The sequence below is a fragment of the Hylobates moloch genome, unplaced genomic scaffold (assembly GCF_009828535.3).
Source record: "Hylobates moloch isolate HMO894 unplaced genomic scaffold, HMol_V3 SCAFFOLD_1, whole genome shotgun sequence".
Classification (NCBI taxonomy): Eukaryota; Metazoa; Chordata; class Mammalia; order Primates; family Hylobatidae; genus Hylobates; species Hylobates moloch.
In genome coordinates this window covers 222697609-222720106 of record NW_026652276.1, presented here as the reverse complement: position 1 = coordinate 222720106, position 22498 = coordinate 222697609, and the positions used below count along the sequence as shown (strand labels likewise).

At 38.5% G+C, this 22498-nt stretch overlaps 1 protein-coding gene across 1 annotated transcript in view; it reads right to left on the bottom strand.

The window, feature by feature from the left end:
- The window catches only part of AGK (acylglycerol kinase), a 103696-nt gene that overhangs the window by 9761 nt on the left and 71437 nt on the right, over positions 1–22498 (bottom strand). The window contains exons 9-13 of the mRNA XM_032761964.2: positions 22344–22413; positions 10134–10213; positions 7093–7150; positions 2698–2848; positions 2196–2293 (exon numbers count right to left, since the gene is read on the bottom strand). Coding sequence (XP_032617855.1) covers positions 2196–2293; positions 2698–2848; positions 7093–7150; positions 10134–10213; positions 22344–22413 — 457 coding nt within the window. The remainder of the gene's footprint in view (positions 1–2195; positions 2294–2697; positions 2849–7092; positions 7151–10133; positions 10214–22343; positions 22414–22498) is intronic.

Here is a 22498-nt window from a genome sequence, read left to right as displayed (position 1 = left end):
ACTTTCACCAGTGTTTTTCAGATTTCCATTATGTAAAAAAGGACTGCCTACATTATATATTCATCAGGTTATTTCAGTAGGATAAATTCCTAGAAATACAGTTAATAGGGCCGAAGGTATGCATATATTTTAGACACCTCATATATACTATACCAAATTGCTGAGACAGGATGTTCCAATCTATATTCCCATCAGAAACACACACCACCACTAAGCTTTTTTTTTTTTTTTTTTTTGAGACAGAGACCACTAAGCTTTTAATCTATAACATGCTTTTTAGTCATGACAATTCAATGTTACTATTTTAATTTGCATTTCTTTGCTGAAATCACTGTCTCCTTACCTACAAAATGCAGATACAGATATCTACCTATAAGGATTACATAATATTATGTAAAATTCTTAGGACAGTGCCTCACATGTAGTAAATAGTCAGCAAATATAAGCTATTTTTTCATATGCTTATTTCTTTTATGAATTTTCTATTCTTACCCCTTGCTCACTTTTTATATTAGTCCTTTGCCCATTTCTCATTGCTTTATCCTAAGAGCTTGTTATAAGGAAAGTGAATTCCTGGTCTATCACATGCTAATATTTTTCCCAATATGTCATTTAAAAGTTTGTTTAGAATGTCGTTTTAAATAAAAAACAAATGCATCAATATGATTTTTGCCTTAAATGTCATGCTTAGAGAGCCTTGTCCTCCTTAATTTTATACTGATAATCACTTAGATTTTACCCTAATACTTTTTTTTAATTTCGAACTTCTATTTTAAGTTCAGGAGTACATACACAGGATGTGCAGCCTTGTTACATAGGTATAAACATGTGCCATTTACCCTAATACTTTAATGATTTTATTATTTTACATTTAGTTCTTTAATCAAACTAGAATTTTTTTATAGGGTGAAGGGAGCTATGTTTTCCAAATGTTTTGCAATGGACATGCATTATTTTCATAGTTAGAAAACATCTCAATACTCTGAATATTAATATTAGAATCAAACTTATCACTCTATTAATATTGGAATCAAACTTTTCACGACATTCCAACTCCATCTGCTAATTTTCAGACTGGCCTAGACAACTGAACAGACTAATTTGCATACAAGCTGAATGTAATTAGTCCACAGTTAACAATTACTTTCCTATTGGCATTCTCATTGATATAAATTACCAAGGTTTTCTCTATACTAGGGTCAGTAAACTTTTTCTGTAAGTGATAATAAACATTTTAGGCTTTGGGCCATACAATCTGTCACAACTACTCAGCTCTCCCCTGTAGCACAAAGGCAGCCACAGACAATATATTTGTGAATGAATATGGCTGTGCTCCAATAAAACTTTATTTATGGATACTGAAACTTGAATTTTACATATTTTTCTGTTCACAAAAATTATTCTTTTGATTTTCTTTGTATCATTTAAAATTAGAAGATTCTTGGCTTCTGGGCTATACAAAAACAGGTGGCAGACCAGTTTGCCAATGCCTGCTTTATTTCAATACTTTTGGGTGTATCGTCTATAGTAGCACCACCCAACAGAACCTTCTGCACTGACGGACAGGCTGTATACCTGTGCTTTCCAATATGGTGGCTACTAGCCATATGGCTGTTGAGCGCTTGAAATGTGGTGAGTGTGACTTAGGAACTAAGTTTTGAATTTTATTTAATTCTAATTAATTTAAATTTAACTAGCCACATGTGGCTAATAGCTACCATATGGGATAGTGCATACCTATAGCCTGGGCCTAAATAAATCATATGTAGATATAGATACAGATGTATGTGTGTGGGTATTTTTCTCCTGAGGATCTAATTTGACATATTTAGTATAGTCACAAAAACCGTGGATATTTACTCAAGTAAAAGTTCCACAATTTTTTTCCAGTGACAAATGGGAATAGCTAATTTTCATTTCTAAAGCTCTCTTGCCCTAAGTTCTCTGAATGCCAATTAAGCAATGAGCAGAACATGTGATCAGAGCCCCAGAAGCATTTATGCCACTCCTGCAGGTGGCAGCTTCTCCTCATTGCTGTTATTCCTTAAAGGCACACCACATCCTCTTTCTCCTCTCCCTGCCCTCTCTATCTTCACAGGGTAAAAATAAAAATAACTGAATTAGTGGGAGAGGACTATAGCTATTGTCACTTTTCTTAGGTACCAAATGCTTTTCTAATAAAAAAGTACACTTACTGTCGGGTCAAGCTGATTGTTCCGTGTTGTGATGGACAGTTCAATGGTGGACAGCTGCACATCTTTCCAGACCTCTGGGCTCACCTCTTGGGAAAGGGCTGTGGGAATCCATTAGATACAGGTCAGTTTCTTCCATTAACATTTCACCACCCACCGCAGACGGCTAGCTGCTAGCTGCTCAGCTCAGCTTCTCAACCTTTCTACTGACTCTGCCTTCATTTTATTTCATGCTTCTTATACAGAGGTAAAAATGCCATCTCTGTGCCTAAAACATCGCTACCAAAAGCAGTCACATTAACAGAAAGACTGTGCAGAGACTGCTATGCCCATTGATGGCACATTGCTTGGGCCTGCTCTGGTGGCACACAGAAGGATGAATTCAATGATCCCTGAAAGGCTTCTCCTGCTCTAGTTAAGTCTCTAAAACTGATTTTGGAGGTCTACTTTAGGGCACTTCTGAACTGCCCAGGGCCCTCCAATCTTCAGTCGCCACATTGCTCACCATCCTGTGGTTGTGCCCAGTAGGATGCAAGCCTTCGTAATATTCTCCTGTACAAAGAAGGCCTTTGTACAGGGGTCTCCTCTGGTTCACTGGGAGGTCTCTCTGTAGGTCCCGTGTATGAGATAGAGGCTTGATGAGTCTGAGGCCACTCCTTTTAATGTGGAGAGAGAAAAATTTTGTTATGCATATACAATTCCACTCTGGGAGTTTCTCTCTGCAAAAGTTATTTATTTGTCTACCTATACCTGCTAGAAAGTGAACTAATAATCTCCTCTTACTGGATGGACTGCTAGTTTGGAGCATGGAATCCTCAAGCTTTCTTTTCCTCTTAAAGCTACATCTTAAAAACGATGAAGTCAGCAAGTACTGCCTCCATTGCTCCCCCTAAAATGGGCTAACCACCACCATTTACACTTGTCCAAAAAGAGGGTGAATGAACATAGGGTCATCCATAATAAGTTTATCTTTGGCTTACAGATGGTGATGCAAAATGAAACTGAGGAAATCCAGCTGCATCAAGTACCTACCTCACTTCTGGAATCTTATTCCACACACAGGCCAGAATGGTTTAGCCCAGGCTCACAATCCAGCCCAAGGCTTCTCACTTCTGCTTCAAAGCCCATCACCCTCACACTCTTAATTTTTTTTGTCTTCTACATCCTGGCATCCCAAGTCCAGTGTCATCCTGGATCACATCCTGACCGCATGAATAATTAAAACCCTACCCCAGCCTCTCAGCCCTTGACATCACCTCTGATTCACCACATCCACCCATTTCCATGGCCACATCCTGGCCCCTAATGTCACCCAGAACTATTCCACTTTGGAAGTCTAAAACCCTGAGATCCTACTCTCTAATCACATCCCATATTCTGGTTGATTCTTTTGTGCCCATTGTGTCTCTTGGGGTGAAATGCCTCCCTGTTCTCAAGTTTCCAGGTGGTGAATTACAAAGCAGTAGCAATACTGGCTTCTCTCACTCCACCACTGACTCCTCCCCAAGTCTAGAAGGACCAGTGCATGGATCCAGCCCTTTCCTTTCTCTCTGACAGCAGCTGTCCTTGTCTCAAACGTTCACTGCTTCTTCTAATTTTCATGTGGTGAAAATTAGCTTCTTCTGGTGGTCTCTGCCCTGAAGGAGCTGTTTCAATGTACACCTTCAGTTCACAGTGTTAGGAGATCAGATAGAGACCACATATCTGTGCTTTGTCCTCCACTCCTGCTGACATTTATAAAGATGACATTTTGATCTTCATCTGCCTAGTTCCTGCATTTGTTTTCATACCTTGGTTCAAACTAAAAAGAGGAAGAGAGGGGTTTTATTGTGGGCCCCTGAAGACCTAACTGCATGAAGTTTTCAATCACATTGAGGATTCTGCTCCCTGACCACTCTTTTTCCCTCAGTGCCAAACTGATAGTCAGTTACTTTCAATTGCTTGCTTTTTCCACTTACTCTTGGCTTTCCTGTGTCTTTATTCTTCTACAATATGTCCTAAAAAGCCCCAATTCTGGATCAGCCTTGTCACTAAGTTCCTGTACTCTTACATCATGGCTCAGTATTACTAGAGGAGAAAATGATACTCCTGCTGAGTATTAATACAGGGAAAAGCAGTCACCCAAAGGAGCATTCATGTCTACAAATTGTTAGCCTCAGGTCTTCAGTGCTACTTGATAATCCTAAGCCTCCTCCCACATTCATCTTTCTTCAGGATACCCCGTACCACTACCCACCGCCTTTCTGCCAGGATCACTTTGCTTCCTACACTTCAGTGAGAACATCAGGGACATCGGTGAGAATACCTTAACTTTCTCTAATCTCATTTTCATCTGGACCTACCCTTTACTCCTCTCCTGTATCAATGAAAAAAGGTGTCTCTTGTCCTGTCCAGGGACAATCCAGTACTCTAGATCCCACACCCTTCTACCTGCTCTTGGATTTTGCCAATTCAGTCATGCTTTCTGTCTCCCTTCTCACCTCCTCACATTCTTTTCTTTTTCTTCAGTCTAGAAACACATGGATATTCTCCACTTTTAAAAACTCCATATTGACCCCATGTTTCTCTCAGCTTTTGCCTTCCCTATCTCCTTCTCTTCAAAGTCAGGTTTCTTGAAGGAGTAGCCTGTCCTTGCTGTCTCCACTTCTTTACATCACTTTTACTTCTTGACTTTCTTCAATCTGGCTTCAGCCACCACACTTTGGAGGCTGCCCAGTGTTTGGAGGCTGCCAAATTAGATGGATACTCTCGTCTGTATATTTAAAGTCTTTGCTTTTGATTCTCAAAACCCTTACTTTTTTCTTGAAATTCTCTCTTCTACTGGCTTCTATGTTAGTATTCTCTCCTGCATTTTCTCTTAGTACTTCTCAGTCATTTTTGGTGGTTCTTTAAATGTTTATGTCCCTTAGGGATATTGCTGGCCATCTGTACTCAATGGTAATTTCACCCAACCCATGGTTTCAACACCGCTCACACGCTTATGACATTTGAATCTGTTTCTTTAGTCCAGACCTCTCTGCTGAATTCCAGACCTAAATCACAATTGTATCTTTGCTTGTCTGTACCACAGGTATGTTAAACTCTACATAGATTAAACTGAAAATTTCATCTCTCTTCACAAACTTGATTTACTCTAGTATTATCAACATCAGTGGAAAACTCCAGTTACCAAACTCTAGTCCCTCATACCAGAAATCTGATAAACCTACATTCTTCTGACTTTTGAGGTTCTAACTTAACAGTTCTTTAATCTGTCTTCTATTGTCAATACTCACTGTTACCTCCTTAGTCTATATGTCACTTCCCACCTGACTACTTTAACAATCTTCTATCTCATGTCCTTGCCTTGAGCTACCCACATCCTGTTTTTCTGTTTAGAAAAAAAACAATTTTTCTAAGATGCAAATCTGCTCATGTCATGCCTCTGCTTAAGACTCAATAACTCCCCATTGCTTTAAGGATAAAAGTCAAATTGCACACCAAAACCCGCCATAACCTGCCCTTACCTAACCCACTGGCTTCACTTCCTGCCATTTTACTGCATTAATCATAATTAAGGGCCATGTCACACCACTGTGACTTCACACAGCCTTTAAATGTTTCAAAATTTAGTGTAAGTGTCACCTCCGCTGGGAAGATTTTCTGACCCTCATTAGATTTGGATGCCCCTCCTCTCTGCTCCCTTCTTAGTCTTTCTATCTTTCTCTCACAGCGCTTGCCAAACTGCTGATTTACCTACACTTCCCTCCCAGCATCTGAATACTTCTTGAGGGCAGGAAACCTTTCCCATTTGACTTTGTATCCCAAGCATATATCAACTATTGTTTGCTGAATAAATAGTGGAAACAGTTTATATTCCATTTAAATATGTAGCTACTCTGTTTCTTCCTAAATGCACTCACAACTCCACCAATGAAATTATTCCCTCGAGGAATAACCGATTTTACTAATCCAGTTTGCCCTTTGTATATAGAGACCTTGCCCTGCCAAGTTCATTTTTAAAATCATATACATTTACTTCTAGTAGTTTAGTGATTTTAGGGTTTTACATTTAATTTTTTAATCCAGCCAGAATTTTTTTAAAAGGTAAAGGAAGCTATGTTTTCCAAATGTTTTGCAAGGAACATGTATTACTTTTATAATTAGAAAAACACTCAGTAACTCTGAATATTAACATTGGAACCAACCTTCTCACTACATCCAAACCCCATCTGCCAATTTTCAGATTGGCCAGCCAAACTATCAATATACCACTTTGATTTGCATAACAGCTGAATATAGTCTGTAGTCCACAGTTAAAGATGACTTTTCTATTAGCATTTTCACTAATAAAAGTTGTTAGGCTTTTCTCTATGCCAGTATTTTTTATTGTATCATACAGAGTAGCACTGCCCAACAAAACTTTTTCTGATCATGGAAATGTTCCATATCTATACTCTCCAATACAGTAACCACCACCCATATTTAGCTAGTATAGTTTGAAACCTACTGATATAAACACAAACCTGTACAATTAGATATTATATATTCAGATACAAGTCTTCAATTCATTTCCAGGTACTAACATAGACAAGCATACAAATAATCAGTGAGATATATGTCATTATGTTCAAGGTCTGTCGGGCAAGAGAGTGAATTAATAGCAAAGGGAAGTAGAATGCTTAAGAGAGATTAAATATGGGTTTGGTAGTAGAGGGAATGAATTGGTAGATGAAGGGTGATTGCTTATCAAAACAGGAATGCATTTTGTAATTGTATTTAATCAAACATGCCCTGTTTTAGTGTTGAAGCATGCCACATTAATCTGTAGCAAGGAATTAAAAAAAAAAAACCAAATATATGCATTACAGAGAAACAACAAAATAACACAGCAAATTTCTACACTGTAAATCACATTTACCTTAAGAGTGCTGAAAAAATGGGCTGCTTTGATTTTTAGAGGCCCAAGATACCAGTACCTGTGAAAAGACCAAGATAAAAATCTGATAAGAATATCAAAAGAACTATCATATGATAGATACCATTCATGGCAGACAATACATTAGAATTACATCTCTGCTATGAGTGGCTATTCTGGTAGCTAGGAGGTTATGGCTTAGTATAAAAGAGTATTACATTCAATTTTAAATCCACATTTCGATGCCTTGTCAAGTTATATGTAATTAGTTATGCAGTAAAGATTCTTGCAATTTATGAGAGATATATAACCAGGCTCCTTGAGTCACTAAATTCACAACATCCTTTAAACACATCCCTTAAGCCATAGAATACAGTTCAGTATAGAGTTGTCCCTCAGTCCAAAGTCTTCAGATGTTCAAGTCCCTGATATAAAATGGCATATTTGCACATAACCTATGTACATTCTCTTGTATATTTTAAATCATCTCTACATTGCTTATAACACTTAACAGAATGCCTACACATCACTTTATTTGCACGGATTCAACACAGCACTTGGTGTGCAGCCAATTCCAGTTTTGCTTTTTGGAATTTTGTGGAATTCTTTTTCCCCCAAATATTCTCTATCTGCATTTGTTTATATCTATGGATACAATGGGTCAAGTGTACGTTCAAAAGAGCTATGAGGAAAGGATGATACAGCCATACTAAGATGCAAACACTGCATGCTCTGATGTGCTGATCCCAAGCTAAATGACTAGATCCTGTACACCATGTCCTCTCACACACACAAATGCACATAGGCACACTCAATTAAAAACGTGTAAACCAGCATAATTTCACATTACTCATGTTATATAGCTCTAAAATGGCAAATGTTAAATCTGGGAATAACGAGAATCTATTGCATATTGCTAAATACGTAAAAGCTACTGGAGACAGGAAGACACCTAATCGGAATTAGAAAACAGCACAAAATAGATTCTTCTCTTAAAACTTATCTCTCTTAACAAATCATTCAACATTAACTGCTCTCTATTGATTCTGATCATATACATTTATTTAGCACCCACCATGAATGTGGAGGAAACAGAAGAAATATAAAGTATAAATTTCCCACCTTTGAGAGCTTATGATTTGAGAAAATAAGACCCAAATAAGTAAAAGCAAACAATGAATGACTATATGGAAAAGCATAAACTGATCACTGCTTATTGGTAAGGGGAATCAAAAAGAGACAAAAAATCATTAAAGGCCTAAAATCATTGGTGCAGCCATGCCTATAAAATGAATGGCACAGAATAAAGTCAGGATACAAAACTTAGAGTATGGGAAATAGGATAACAGCCAGAGAAAGAGGGAAAAGCTTGGAAGTAAAGATACATAATTATATAATTAGGGGTGATGACAGAGTAAGTTGGGCCTGGAATAACAGACAAAGAGCTTAGATATAATCCAAGAGGGAATGCAGAAACATTGTAAATTATTACTCAGGTTGATATTGTGCTACTACTAATGAGGCCCTTGATCATCTGATTTTTTGTGTTAGTATTTTTTAAAATTTACTTTATAGTTTGCGTCTTTCCCTAGTTAGCCAAGTAGAAGGTCATCTCAACTCAGGCAGTTACCTTCTAAAGTTTCCTCAGTTTCCTTCATCTCTACCAATAGTACATTTTGCCACTGTCTTTGTAGTCTTCCTATACCCAGCTAGGAAATGATTTCTCATATCTCTACCATTTCTTTCTTAATACAAAGAGCAACTCTGTGGATGGGCCTAGCCAAGGTAGCACATAATGACAATCAGAATTTTAAAATTCTTTGTTCAGAAACCAATCGAGATATGGGGCAAGTATATAAAGTAGTCCTGAAGGCGTTGACCTGTACTGTGCTTTATTGTTAATTACCACATTTTGGAAAGCAATTTGTCCTAACCAGACTTTTTTAGGGAAAGCTAAGCAGTTTCTCTTGGTGAGCTGCTGGATTTGAGATTTCAGATCAAACACAAGGTAATTTGTGGAATCCCATAATCATGGCACACTTGCAAATAAAAAGATATGAAATACTTCAGAATGCAAAGTGTAATATAATATGGTAATGTCTCTCTTTTGACATTCCACTGTCAGGAATCTCATTAGCAAGAATAATAAAGTGAAACAAGTGAGAGAAATTTCTGTTAAAAAAAAAAAAAAAAACATGGCAGGCTGGCCTATGAAGTGAAAGAGCAATTTCTTGAGAGCTATGTGTGAGATCAGCCACAATTCATTTAAACTATACTCAAACTGTAAGCCCTCGATTTTAAGAAAAGGTAAAGAGAAAATACCACCACCCACCAGGTATGAAGCGAATCTCACATGGTGTCCCCTTCGGTCCTGCTCAGCAAGCCCTTGCCTACTTTACCTCTCCACAGCAAATGGAACACGACACACCCTCTCTCCAAGCCAAGAGTTTCATTGCATACAATGGATTCTCCAAAAATAAGTCAATTCCCATGAAAAGCCAATGCTGGCCCTCTAATTAGCTCCTCAATAGGCCTGTTTCTCCCATCTCACAACACAGCCAGGCGCCGCCTTTCTTCCTCCTCTAAGATCAGTGGCCTGTGGTCTCCCAATCTGCGAGGCCTTCACAAAAATACCTCTCAGGAAAAGTCATCTGACTGCAACAGCTCCGTAAGGCTGTAGCCCAGGCAGTCCCTTCCACCTGGTACCCAGCTAAGCAGCTGCAGAATGATAGGCAATCCAGTTCTCCCTACAGCCTAGCTTGAGCCTAACCTATGCTCAAATAGTGTGTCTAAAAATAGAGACATACCCTTCTCTTCAGCTACTGCCCAGCTAGTGTTGAGGAAGCTGTAACTTTCCCCAGCCTTTCTGCATATAGGACATAAACCTCTACCTGATTGTTCCTACCTCCATTATTCACACATAATTCAGTCTCCAGGCCCACCAAATTTATTCCCAGAAGATCACTGTGAGTTAACACCTGAAAGGCAGGGACAGAATAAGATTTTTTTAAAAAACATCACACATCAATATAGTAATCCTTTACTTGCTAACTTTGACGCCAGCATCTCTGAAAGATCCCCATCGAAGGCCGGTCATTGCAAACACAGGCTGTTCCTTTTCACCCTGGAAGTTAAATACATTTCATTTAAATTCATGATTACAATCACTCGGAACTCTTTACATGTAAGTACTCAACAAATGTTCATGGCCTACTTTTCATCAAACCAAAATTCTAGAAAGTCTGCTCAAACATTAAAGACATTAACCCTGTGAGTGCTTAGTAAAAATACTTGAACAAGCCACACTGTAATATGAAGGTAATTTTTACACAACAGGTTTCATGAATCTGCTGGCAGGGGAACATACTGTCATACTTCGGACTGTAAATTTGAGAGTAACTAACTATGTTACCTCTCGAGCCAGTCAGTAGTCAGGTCAGCTAGAATTTCTTTTCTTTCATGTACTTGTCCAAGGCAAAGATAACTTAAGCCTACATTTTCCTTATAGGATCAAGAGCTCTCAAGTCAGATCAGAATCCTGGTACTCTAGAATGTTTCACCTGAATATCTGAAAATACAGTCAAATACGTGTTAAAAAAGTCGAAATAAAAAGTGATTTGGATTTAGTCCAATGCTTTATGGCCAAATACTGCATATTATAATCAGTGAGTTTCTAATAAATCAGTGAATTAAGCAATATATAGAAAAAAATACACAATACAGCCAATGCCCCTAAGAGTTTATACTCCACCCTGAACCTTCCTTAAAAATTATAAATAATCTAGGTACCAGGATTCTAAATGGAATTTTTCCTGTAGCTCAGAATTTCTTCTAAAGTCTAAGAGCTGAAAACTGACAGGCACCCAGTGCCCCCACACTCTAAAGAGAGCTACCAAATGCTACATAAGACTCCACAGAAGTTGCTAAAAGTGGGCAGAACCAGCTTGATTCCCACCACAGCCAGGGCAAGCAGAAGAGTAGGAACTGGAGGCAAATCCTTGGCAGTGCAAGTCGCTGCCTAGAGAAAGCATGCTGTCCTCTCCGCAAGGGTAAGAGTGCTTCCCCCAACACCACTTTCACTCCTCTTTCCACTACGCCAAAAGCAAGTCATTTGCTTTGGAATGACTAGGAGAATCAGAGAAATTTCTAGGAAAATCAAACACAATAAAAGAAGCCTGCAAGGAAAGGATGCTGGCTTTGTCGAGTATCTGCTCGTGCAGTAGACTTGCATCTTCACTCTCTGTACCTGCTTTAGTAAGGGACAAGGGAACCAGAGAGAAATGGCAGAGAAAAAAAGGAGAAGGTGCAGCAACTCAGTGGCTGGTACAGCAAGGACATATTAGTTTTCTGGGTGCCAGTGGATATTGTGGAAGATAACAGGGCTTTGAGTCATCTTGACAATACCCCATCTAAGAGCCTAGCCCAGGGATGATAGTATCCAAGCGGTGAGAAACTGTGGAGAGAGCCAAGCCTGGATGCTCTCCACAGGAGGCTGAAAAAGGTGGAGCTAGAACACATCTCTAACATCAGAAAACTATGTAGGCCATGGGGAGGAATCCCAAAGAATTCACACATGAACCCATAAGACAGCCAGCACAGAGGCATCAGCAACCAAGAGGGAATGGTAAGGAAAAAGACTTTTCTCTAATCATTCCTTTATGTACCAACAATAAAGGAGCTAGAAATAGTAGAAAGCAGAGAGAGTGGGATGAAAAAACAGCCCAAAGACATTGAGGGTAAGGAGGATTTTTAAATTTTGTTTTGTTTTTTGTTTCTTTTTTAGACGGAGTTTCATTCTTGTTGCCCAGGCTGGAGTGCAGTGGCGCGATCTTGGCTAATTGCGACCTCCGCCTCCCAGGTTCAAGTGATTATCCTGCCTCAGCCTCCTGAGTAGCTGGGATTACAGGTGCGCGCCACCATGCCCAGCTAATTTTTGTATTCTTTTAGTAGAGACAGGGTTTCACCATGTTGACCAGGCTGGTCTCCAACTACTGACCTCAGATGATCCACCTGCCTCGGCCTCCCAAAGTGCTGGGATTACAGGTGTGAGCCACCATGCCCAGGATTGCTTATTAATATAAGCAGGTGATGGAGGATATCAATGATACAGTAACATTTGAACAGAGACCTGAAGTACATGAGAAATCCAAATGAGGCCAGAGAGGTCACAGGGACTGGACTGTGTTTGGCCTTGTAGGCCTTTGAATGACTTCAGTGTTATTCGGAGATGGGAAGCTGTTGATGGGCTCTGGGCAGAGAAGTGACATGCTCTAACTCCTGACCACACACTGCCTGTTGTGCTGACAAAAGATTGTAGGGAGGCAAGGGGAGAGGGAATGATAAGAGTTTGAGGACTCCTGGAATGATCCGGATAAAAGATGAAGGCAGCTGGGACCAGAGTGGTAAGAACAGAGTGGCAAGAAGAAATGCTTGATTTTGGATATATTTTGAAGATAGAGCCAACATGACTTCTTGCCTGAATGGGGGAGTCAAAGATGACTCCAGAATTTTGGGGTGTAATAAGTGATGATTTTATCCAAGTGTAAGTGATCATTTAAAGACTGTATTATTTCTTAGGAATGTTACATGCTGACCACTAAAGATTTATAAAATGGTATAATAACGTAGACCAATTGTTTTAAAGTGAGAATCCTCACAGAATACCTAAGTGATCCTAGGCAAGTCACTTAACTTTTGAACATTGGCTTCTACCTCTGAAAACAGGGTCATCTTTTGCTTAAACAACCTTCTCTACATTATCTCCTATGAGTGTATAAAGGGGCTGTCACCACTGTAACCTCACCTGCTAGCAGTGAGTGGCCAATAGTAAATAAAATTTATAATAAATACATAAAATTTAAAAATTACTATATTTAATCATAAAATGAGGTGACAGAATAACCTCATAAAGCTTTTATGTGAGCCAAAAATATCCCTACCCTCACTGGAATTTCACAAATGTCACCTCTGACGTATCTGAAGACAGCTATGTTTTCACTCATCCACTCAGTATTGACGGAACCCCTACTCAGCCAAGCATGGTGCTGGGAGTTGAGGACACAATGGTGAACACACTAACATACTCCCTGCCTTGAAGCACTTAGATTCCCTCCCTAGCCTTTATGCTCTCCAAGCTAAATGTCTAGTTTTCCGTTGTTCCGCCATGATTTTAACAGCCTCATTATCTTGTTTACCCAAACCCCTCCGTTGTTTGTCAGTGTCCCTCTTAATTCTGTCATCTAGAACTGAATCTAAAAATTGTCTAAATTAAATCCCACTTAATGCCTTCACCTTAACAAAATTGCTAAGTAAGTATAATAGTGTGGTAAGTTTTCATACACCAGGCTTCTGATTTATATTGAGATACCTACTGAGTATCAGGGAAATAGGTACAACTGTACAATGGGTGGGGGGAGCTAAGGAGATGGATGGCCAAGGAAAATATAGATTTTAAAACAAAACATAAATTATTATTTTTAATTGATAAATCACACTTGTATATGTTTATGGGGTACAATGTAATTGACATGTGTATGCAATGTGGGATGATTAAATCAAGCTAATTAAATATTCATCACCTCATTTACTTATCCTTTTTTGTGGTGAGACATTTGAAGTTTATTCTCTTAGTTATGTTTAAATATACATTATTATCAACTATAGTCACCCTGCTGTGCAACAGATCTCAAAACTTATTCCTCCTATCTAACTGCAACTTTGCACTATTTGGCCAGCATTTAAAAAACAAGGTACCTAGATTAGGGGAGGCTGGAAAGAACTGGAAAGAAGAGAAAGGAGAGAAGAAAGTGATTCTAGTCTAAGGGAGAGAAATAACAGTATATGTCTATAGCATCATTTCCCCAAATGTTTCATAACATGCTAACAAGTGTTATGTCTGAGGATGATGATGCTGCTGCCACTGATGATGATAGAAGATTCCATGGTGAAATAAATTGGAAAACACCAAACTTATTTGGTTTGAAGCAAGTTATATTTACTGCGGTTCTTCTTAGAGTCTTTAATATGTTAATGTACATTACACATTTCCAAAAGAGGAAGCGTAATATACAGCTTTCCTGAGTTGTTAACTGTGCAATCCTTCTTTGGGAGGACATTTTTGTATAATTAATATTTCGTGGTAAATGCTGTTCTAAAGCATGTAGTGTAGGCAAGAAGTGCTGAGATAAGTACTGAGGGTTGCCGACTGATCCTCTAACCCTGTTTTCTCTTTCTTCATCTCGGGGGAAGAATTTTTAGGAACATTCCATTAGAATTAAATAAAAAGCCTTGTCACCCCAAAGTTCCACTGATGTGGAGTGCTGTGTCCTAGCAAAAGGTGAGAGTGGCTCTTCACAACAGGAAATGAGCCAGCAAGGCAGAATATGTGTGAGCAGATCTAGAGAATAATTAGTATTCCAGATGGGCATAGGACTGTCAGGATTCAGAAGAGCCCTGAGGACCAGTCATGGAGAGACTAGTCCCCGTTGGGGTACACATGAACACAGAAAAAGCATGCAAGGTCAGATGGACAAAGTAGTAGCCAATAATAGACAAAGTCCCACTGTATCTTAACCCACTAAAGGTCTGGGTAGGCAGTCAAATTTTGAGATGGTTGGGTCAGTAAACAGAAAGAAAAAGAAAGACAAACACACAGTCAGATCTTCACAGCAAAGGAGATGTGCTGCCCCAATTCACAGACTCCCCTAGAAAGAGTAAATCCCTGGGAGAAAATGGCCTAGGGTTTGTGGAAAAAAATAATGGAGCGAGCGGGTTGGAATAAATGCTTAAGGAACACTGAAAAGAAAACAAGTCCTATAAACTAGATAGATGCCTAATCTGGAAATTTCAGGGATCCTAGATAAAGAGAAAGAAACAAAGTAGAAGGTGTTCTAAAGGAGTTCTGAAGCAGCTTCAAGCATCATCTTAAGAGAATGATCAAAGCCAGGGTCTAAAAAGGAGTCCATGTAATTAGCCAGGAATGGCAAATAGGGAAAAGGGAAAGGTTCTAACTCCCCATGAACTCCCCTCTATGCCTTATTTGGTTCTGGGTTGGCAGGGTCTTAAGAATCTAGTTGAAAAAACAAAAAGAAAAAGCTAGAAAGAATTCTATAAACCTTCCCAGTAATTAAAGTCAAGTTATCAGGCATTATAGATGTCTATAAGGGAAAAACTGCCCTTCAAAAATCATGGAATGGTTTCAAGTATGATGCCACCTGGACAAAGCATTTAAGTGGAAAAACCAACAGACTATGAGAAAGAAAATCTAAATTCTAGTTACATCTCCAGCACAACTCGTCATAATCAAAGGATTCTTTTTTTCCTTAACCTGTCAAATGAGGACACGAATCTCACCTCAACTTCCTCACTGAGTGGGAGATTCAAGTGAAATGTGAACATAGATTGAACAATCTAAAAAGCTAAAGATAAGGCATTATTGTTCCAAGAACTATTTCTTTTATCTTTGGAGAATCGTCAGACATATGTTTAATAGGGTTGGATTGTTCTTTAAAAGAAGAAAAATGTCGTATCAGGCTTTATCTATAATGCTTATAGTACAAGGCTTTGTCTATAATCTTTTTCCCCATATTCTGAAATTAATTTTCAGAAATAAGGAAAAAAGAGAAAATGTATCCAACTTAGTTGGGTTCCTCAGAAACCAGAGTAGAGACTGTTGTACCACGTTTTCTAGGAAATACTTTTCAGAATTTTCTTCCTGGGTTGTGTCATCAATACACAGAGCCTGTGGTAAACTTGATACTGGTTTTATCAATTCACAAAATCAGTATATTTCAAAGAAAAACCTAAAGGAGACAAGAGACATTTAAATATAAACACAGTCCGGGCACAGTGGCTCACGCCTGTAATCCCAGCACTTTGGGAGGCCGAGGTGGGTGTATCATGAGGCCAGGAGTTCAAGACAAGCCTGACCAATATGGTGAAACCCCGTCTCTACTAAAAATACAAAAATTAGCTGGGTGTGGTGGCACGTGCCTGTAGCCCCACTTACTCCAGAGGCTGAGGCAGGAGAATGGCTTGAAGGGAGGTGGAGGTTGCAGTGAGCAAAGATTGCGCCACTGCACTTCAGCCTGGGTGACAGAGTGAGACTCCGTCTCAATAAATAAGTAAGTAAGTAAGTAAATAAATAAATAAATAAATGCACAGCAAGAATTCCCAGTTAAATCTCAGATACTCTGGGATGGATTACTTCTAACACATATATAAGAAAGAATAAATCACTCAGTTATTAAGAGATGTATCCTGATGCACCTCCTTTGGTAATAACAGTATTTTAAATAATATCTCTATAGATAACTCTGTAGTGCCTTTCCTAGGCTGAAATTTCAGCATAGCCATCCCATTTTGTGAAAACAAGTTAGCTTTATTATATGCTAAAAGATCAACTGCAATTTAAATCACTTTTATCATGATCAATGACGTCATGGTGAAAAGTCCAGACATCAGCGCATGAGAAGAAAAGAAAATAAAAGGCAAGCTCATGGGTTCACCAATTGTAAATATACATATAGCAAGGTCTATGTAACTAACAGCAACTTTTTAGGATTGAAGTTTGGAATCATGGCACAGTGAGGACCCTTCTTTCACAAATATCAGGGAACCTGAATGAATATAAGATGTTCATCCTGAATGTAGCTGGTACATTTTAATGCCAAATCTAAGAACATGGGGCTTACTATTTATAGGGTTATTTAACTTCGCAGCTCTCCCTTCCTAGGAATTTGCCCTTTCCAGAAAAACAAACAAGAGTTTAGATGAAAAAGGAATCGCTACGTAACTACTATCCAAGTGAGAATATCTGTTTTCTAAGAATTAAATTATTTTTTAATAGAGAACCCTGATCAAGAATTGCCAATAGCTACTGGACCTTCTTACCCTCAAAGTTATTTTGGAAAAGTGTCAAACCAAAGCAATTTTTAAACGGTACAATGAACACCATTTATACCTTTCACCCAGATTCACCAACTGCCAACATTTCCTCCACATTAGCTTTATCTGTGTGTATATGTTCTCCAGTGATGTTAAATTTGCTAATAAATTGCAGACTTCATGACCCTTTACCACTAAATATTTCATCTTGCATCTCCTAAGAACAAGAAAATACACAGACATAACCATAACACCACTGTCCCTCTCAAGACATCTAACATCAATACATAATATTTAAGATATAGTTTATACTAAAATTTCTCTAATTGTTTCAATAATGCCTTTTATGATTGCCATTGTTTCTCATTTTTCCAATTCAGGCTCTTGTACTGCAGTTAGTTATTTCTTTAGTATTCCTTAATCCTGAACAGACTATCTACCTTCTTCTGGATTTCATGACATTGACATTTTTTGATGAGTCCAATTTTTGCTTTTAGAATTTGGATTTGTCTAATTATTCATGATTATATTCAGTTAGTTAACACTTTGTGCAGCAAAATACATAGGTGATGTTATATCCTTCTCAATATGTCACTTCGGGAGGCAGACAATGTCAGTTTATCCATTATTCATGATGCTAAGTTCGATCACTTGGTTAAAGTGACGTATGCTAGATTTCTCCATTATCAAAGTATATTTTTCCCTTTTAAATTATTAAGTAATCTGAGATACTTTGAGACTGTGGGCTTTGTTTCCCAACAATCTTTCATCCAGTGGTTTTAGTATTCACTGATGATCTCTACCTGAATCAATTATTACGCAGGTGATTTAAAATATGGCGATTTTCTGTCATTCCTTCTGCGTTTACAAGCTGGCAATCCTGAAATGTCACTGGAAACTCATGGATTCTTCATTTTTAAGGCATTATGATCCACCCTTATTGTTCTTTGTAATATTCAAAGAGTCCCAAAATTGGCGAGTGGGACACCTGCAGGCTACATCTTTTGTGATATCTCCATCAGCATTTGAGTACTTTCTTGCCTTGTTATTGCCCTGCGAAAGCTATCCCTTCACAGAGCCTTGGTTATTTTTATTGGGAATGGTATTTAAAACCACCTTCTGGGTGCCAGGTATGATCACTGCTATTAGGTATCATTGCTTCTAAGTCTTTTTTAAAAATATATTTCTAAAATAATTCATCAGTTCATGTATAAATCAGTAAGAAAACATTACACAATAAGAAAAATGGGAAATTCTATTCCCACCTAGCATGTAGGAAAGTACAAAGAACATTGTCTCACCCTAAAAATGAGAAAAAGCCAGATAATCTACAAAATCGTAACTTTAAAAAAGCTCATCAGAGAGCTAAGATTACAAGATGACCAAATAACCTGAATTCAAAAAAAGACAAGCTACTCTAATGATGATGAGATATGAGAATAGTTTCACCTTTGGCAGGGCATGAGAGGAAGAGGTGGCCACCATACACACAGGTAAAAATCACTGTCCTAAGTATTTTATATTTATTTATATTTATTTACTCTTTTAATATTCAAAACAACCATATGAGGTAGATGAATTACTTGTTGACCAAAGGTCATCAATAGATGAACTACAGCCTGGGCAACAAAGTGAGACCCCATCTATACAAAAAAACTTTGTAAAAAATTAGGCATGGTAGTATGGGCCTGTAGTCCCAGCTACTTAGGAGGCTGAAGCAGGAAGATCCCTTGAGCCCAGGAGTTTGAGGTTGCAATGAGCTATGATTGTGCCACTGCACTCCAGCCTCAGTAACAGAGTGAGATCCTGTCCAACAAAAATAAATAAATAAAATAAAGGAACTAAAAACAGCATTTCAATTATATTGAGAGGAGATAGAGAGCAATTCCTATATACCTCACAGATGTTGTGGGTTCAGTTCCAGACCACTGCAATAAAGTGAGTATCACAATGAGTCACAAAAACTTTTTGGTTTTCCAGTGCATAGAAAAGTTATGTTTATATTATACTATAGTCTATTGAGTGTGCAACAGCATTATGTCAAAAAAAGTATGCACCTTAACTTAAAAAAATGCTAACACTAAATGCTAAATTAAAAAATGCTAACAATTATCTGAGCCTTTAGCAAGTCATAATCTTTGCTGTAGAGTATCTTGCCTCCATGCTGATAGCTGCTGATGGATCAGGGTGGTGGTTGCTGAAGGTTGGGGTGGATGTGACAATTTCTTAAAATAAGACAGCAATGAAGTTTGCAATATCTATTGACTCATCCTTTCATGAATTTATCTGCAGCATGTATGCAGTTCGATAGCATGTGACCTATAGCAGAAATTCTCTCAAAGTTGGAGTCAGTCTTCTCAATCCCTGCCAATGCTTTGTCAACTAAGTTTATGTAATGTTTTAAATCCTTTTTTTGTCATTTCAACAAGGTTCATGGCATCCTCACCAGGATTACATTCCATGTCAAGAAATCACTTTCTTTGCTCATCCATAGGAAACAACTCTTCATCGATTCAAATTTTATAAGATTGCAGCATTTCAATCACATCTTCAGGTTCCACTTCTAATTCCAGTTCTCTTGTTAATTCTACTACATCTGCAGTTCTTTCCTCCACTGAAATCTTGAACCCCTTAAAGTCATCCATGAGGGTTGGAATCAACTTCTTCCAAACTTCTGTTAACATTGTTATTTTGACCTCCTCCCATGAATCATGAATGTTCTTAATGGCATCTAGAATGGTGAATCGTTTCCAGAAGGTTTTCAATTTACTTTGCCCAGATCCATCAGAGGAATCACTATCTATGACAGCTGGGACTATAGGCCCACACCACCATGCCTGTCTAATTTTTTTACAAAATTTTTTTGTACAAATGGGGTCTCACTTTGTTGCCAAGACTGTAGTTCATCTATTGATGACCTTTGGTCCACAATTTATTTATTAAATAATAAAACTTGAAAGTCGAAATTATTCCTTGATCCGTAGGATGCAGGATGAATGTCTGTTAGCAGGCAAGAAAACAACATTAATCTCCGTGTACATATCCATCAGGGCTCTCGGGTGGTCGGGTGCATTGTTAATAAGCAGTAATATTTTGATAGGAATTGTTTTTTCTGAGCAGTGGGTCTCAACAGTGGGCTTAAAATATTCAGTAAACTATGCTGTAAACAGATGTGCTATCACCCAGGATTTGTTTTGCCAGTTATGCAGCACAAGCAGAGTAGATGTAGCATAATTTTTAAAGGCCCTAGGACTTTTGGAATGGTAAATGAGCATTGGCTTGAACTTAAAGTCACCAGCTGCAGCAGTTTTTAACATGAGAGTCAGCCTGTCCCAAACTTTGAAGCCAGGCATTGACTTCCTGTCTCTAGCTATTAAAGTCTGAGATGGCACATTCTTCCAATAAAAGGCTATTTTGTCTATACAGAAAATCTGTGGTTTAGTACGGGTACCTCCGTCAATAATCTTAGCTAGATCTTATGGATAACTTGCAGCACCTTCTCCATCAGCTAATTGCTGCTCCACCTTGCACTTTATGTTAGGAGGAGGGCTTCTTTCCTTAAACCTCATGAACCAACCTGTTAGGTTCAAACGTTTCTTCTGCAGCCTCTTTACTTCTCTCAGCCTTCATAAAATTGAAGAGAGTTAGGGCCTTGCCCTGGATTAGGATGTGGCTTAAGGGAATGTGTGGCTGATTTGGTCTTCTATCCAGACCACTAAAACTTTCTCCCTATCAGCAACATGGCTGCTTCACTTTCTTTTCTTCTTCTTTTTTTTTTTTTTGAGAAAAAGTTTTGTTCTTGTTGCCCAGGCTGGAGTGCAATGGCACAATCTCGGCTCACCGCAACCTCTGCCTTTCGGGTTCAAGTGATCTCCTGCCTCAGCCTCCCAAGTACCTGAGATTACAGGCATGAGCCACCATACCCAGTAATTTTGTATTTTTAGTAGAGATGGGGTTTCTCCATGTTGGTCAGGCTAGTCTCAAACTCCCGACGTCAAGTGATCCACCCACCTCGGCCTCCCAAACTGCTGGGATTACAGGTGTGAGCCACGGCACCGGGCCACACTTTCTTATCATTCATATGCTCACTGTAGTAGCACATTTAAGTTCCTTCAAGAACTTTTCCTTTGCATTCACAACTTAGCTGTATGGCATAAGGCCTAGTTTTCAGCCTATCTCAACTTTTAACATGCCTTTCCCACTAAGCATACCTATTTCTAGCTTTTTTTCTTTTTTTTTTAAATGCCCAGCTAATTTTTGTATCTTTAGTAGAGGTGGTATTTCGCCATGTTGGTCAGGCTGGTCTTGAACTCCTGACCTCAAGTGATCCACCTGCCTGGACCTCCCAAAGTCCTGGAATTTCAGGCATGAGCCACCGCACCTGGCCTCATCTCTAGCTTTTGATTTAAAGTGAGAGACAGGTGTCTCTTCTTTATGTGAACACTTAGAGGCCAAGTAGGATTATTAATTGGCCTAATTTCAATATTGTTGTGTCACAGGGAACAGAGAAAGGTAGGGAAATGGCTGGTTGGTGCAGCAGTCAACACACATTTAATTAAGTTTGCCATTTTATGTGGGCACAATTCATGGTGCCCCAATTACTATAGTAACATCAAAGATCACCAATAACAGATCACCATAACAATATAGTAATGATGAAAAAGTTTGAGGTATTGTGAGGATTACCAAAATGTGACAAATAGTCATGAAGTGAACACATGCTGCTGGAAAAATGACACTGGTAGACTTGCTTGGGGCAGGGTTGCCACAGACGTTCAATTTGTAAAAAGCACAATATCTGTGAAATGCAATCAGGCGAAGTGTAATAAAATGAGGTATGCCTGTATAACAAAGAGGTCAAAGATAAGGTCTAAAACCGATAAATCAAAAAGTAGTTAAAATTAGCCAGTTGTGGAGGTGGGTGCCTGTAATTTCAGCTACTTGGGAGGCTGAGGCAGGAGAATCACTTAAACCTAGGAGGCAGAGGCTGCAGTGAGCTGAGATTGTGCCACTGCACTCCAGCCTGGGAGATAGACCAAGACTCCTTTTCAAAAAAAAAAAAAAAAAAAAAAAAGAAGTCCTTAAGTATACTTAACATTACTGAACTGTATACTTAAAAATGACTACAATGGTAAATATTATGTTTTTAGCCACATTTTAAAAATAGGAGCAAAATCATATTAATTAGTGATAACAACTAGAATTAACAGGTAAAATTATTTCCTCTGGGGACTAATACTTGGGGTAGGAATGGAAGAGCAACTATTGCTTTCATTACAACCTCATTTGAACTGCTACATTTTATTTTCTTTAACATGTAAGCAAGTATTACTTTCACAATTTTTTCAATATGTGATGAAAAGATTTACCTTGATCTGCAACACATCAAGTGGAACTGTCTCTCCTTTCACAATGGCAAGTGTGGCATTAGTAATATGTCTAAAAGAGAAAAGGAAATTATCATATTATGAAAAATAGGCAACACCTCCCCCACCACACTGCCACATGCACTCATGCACAAACA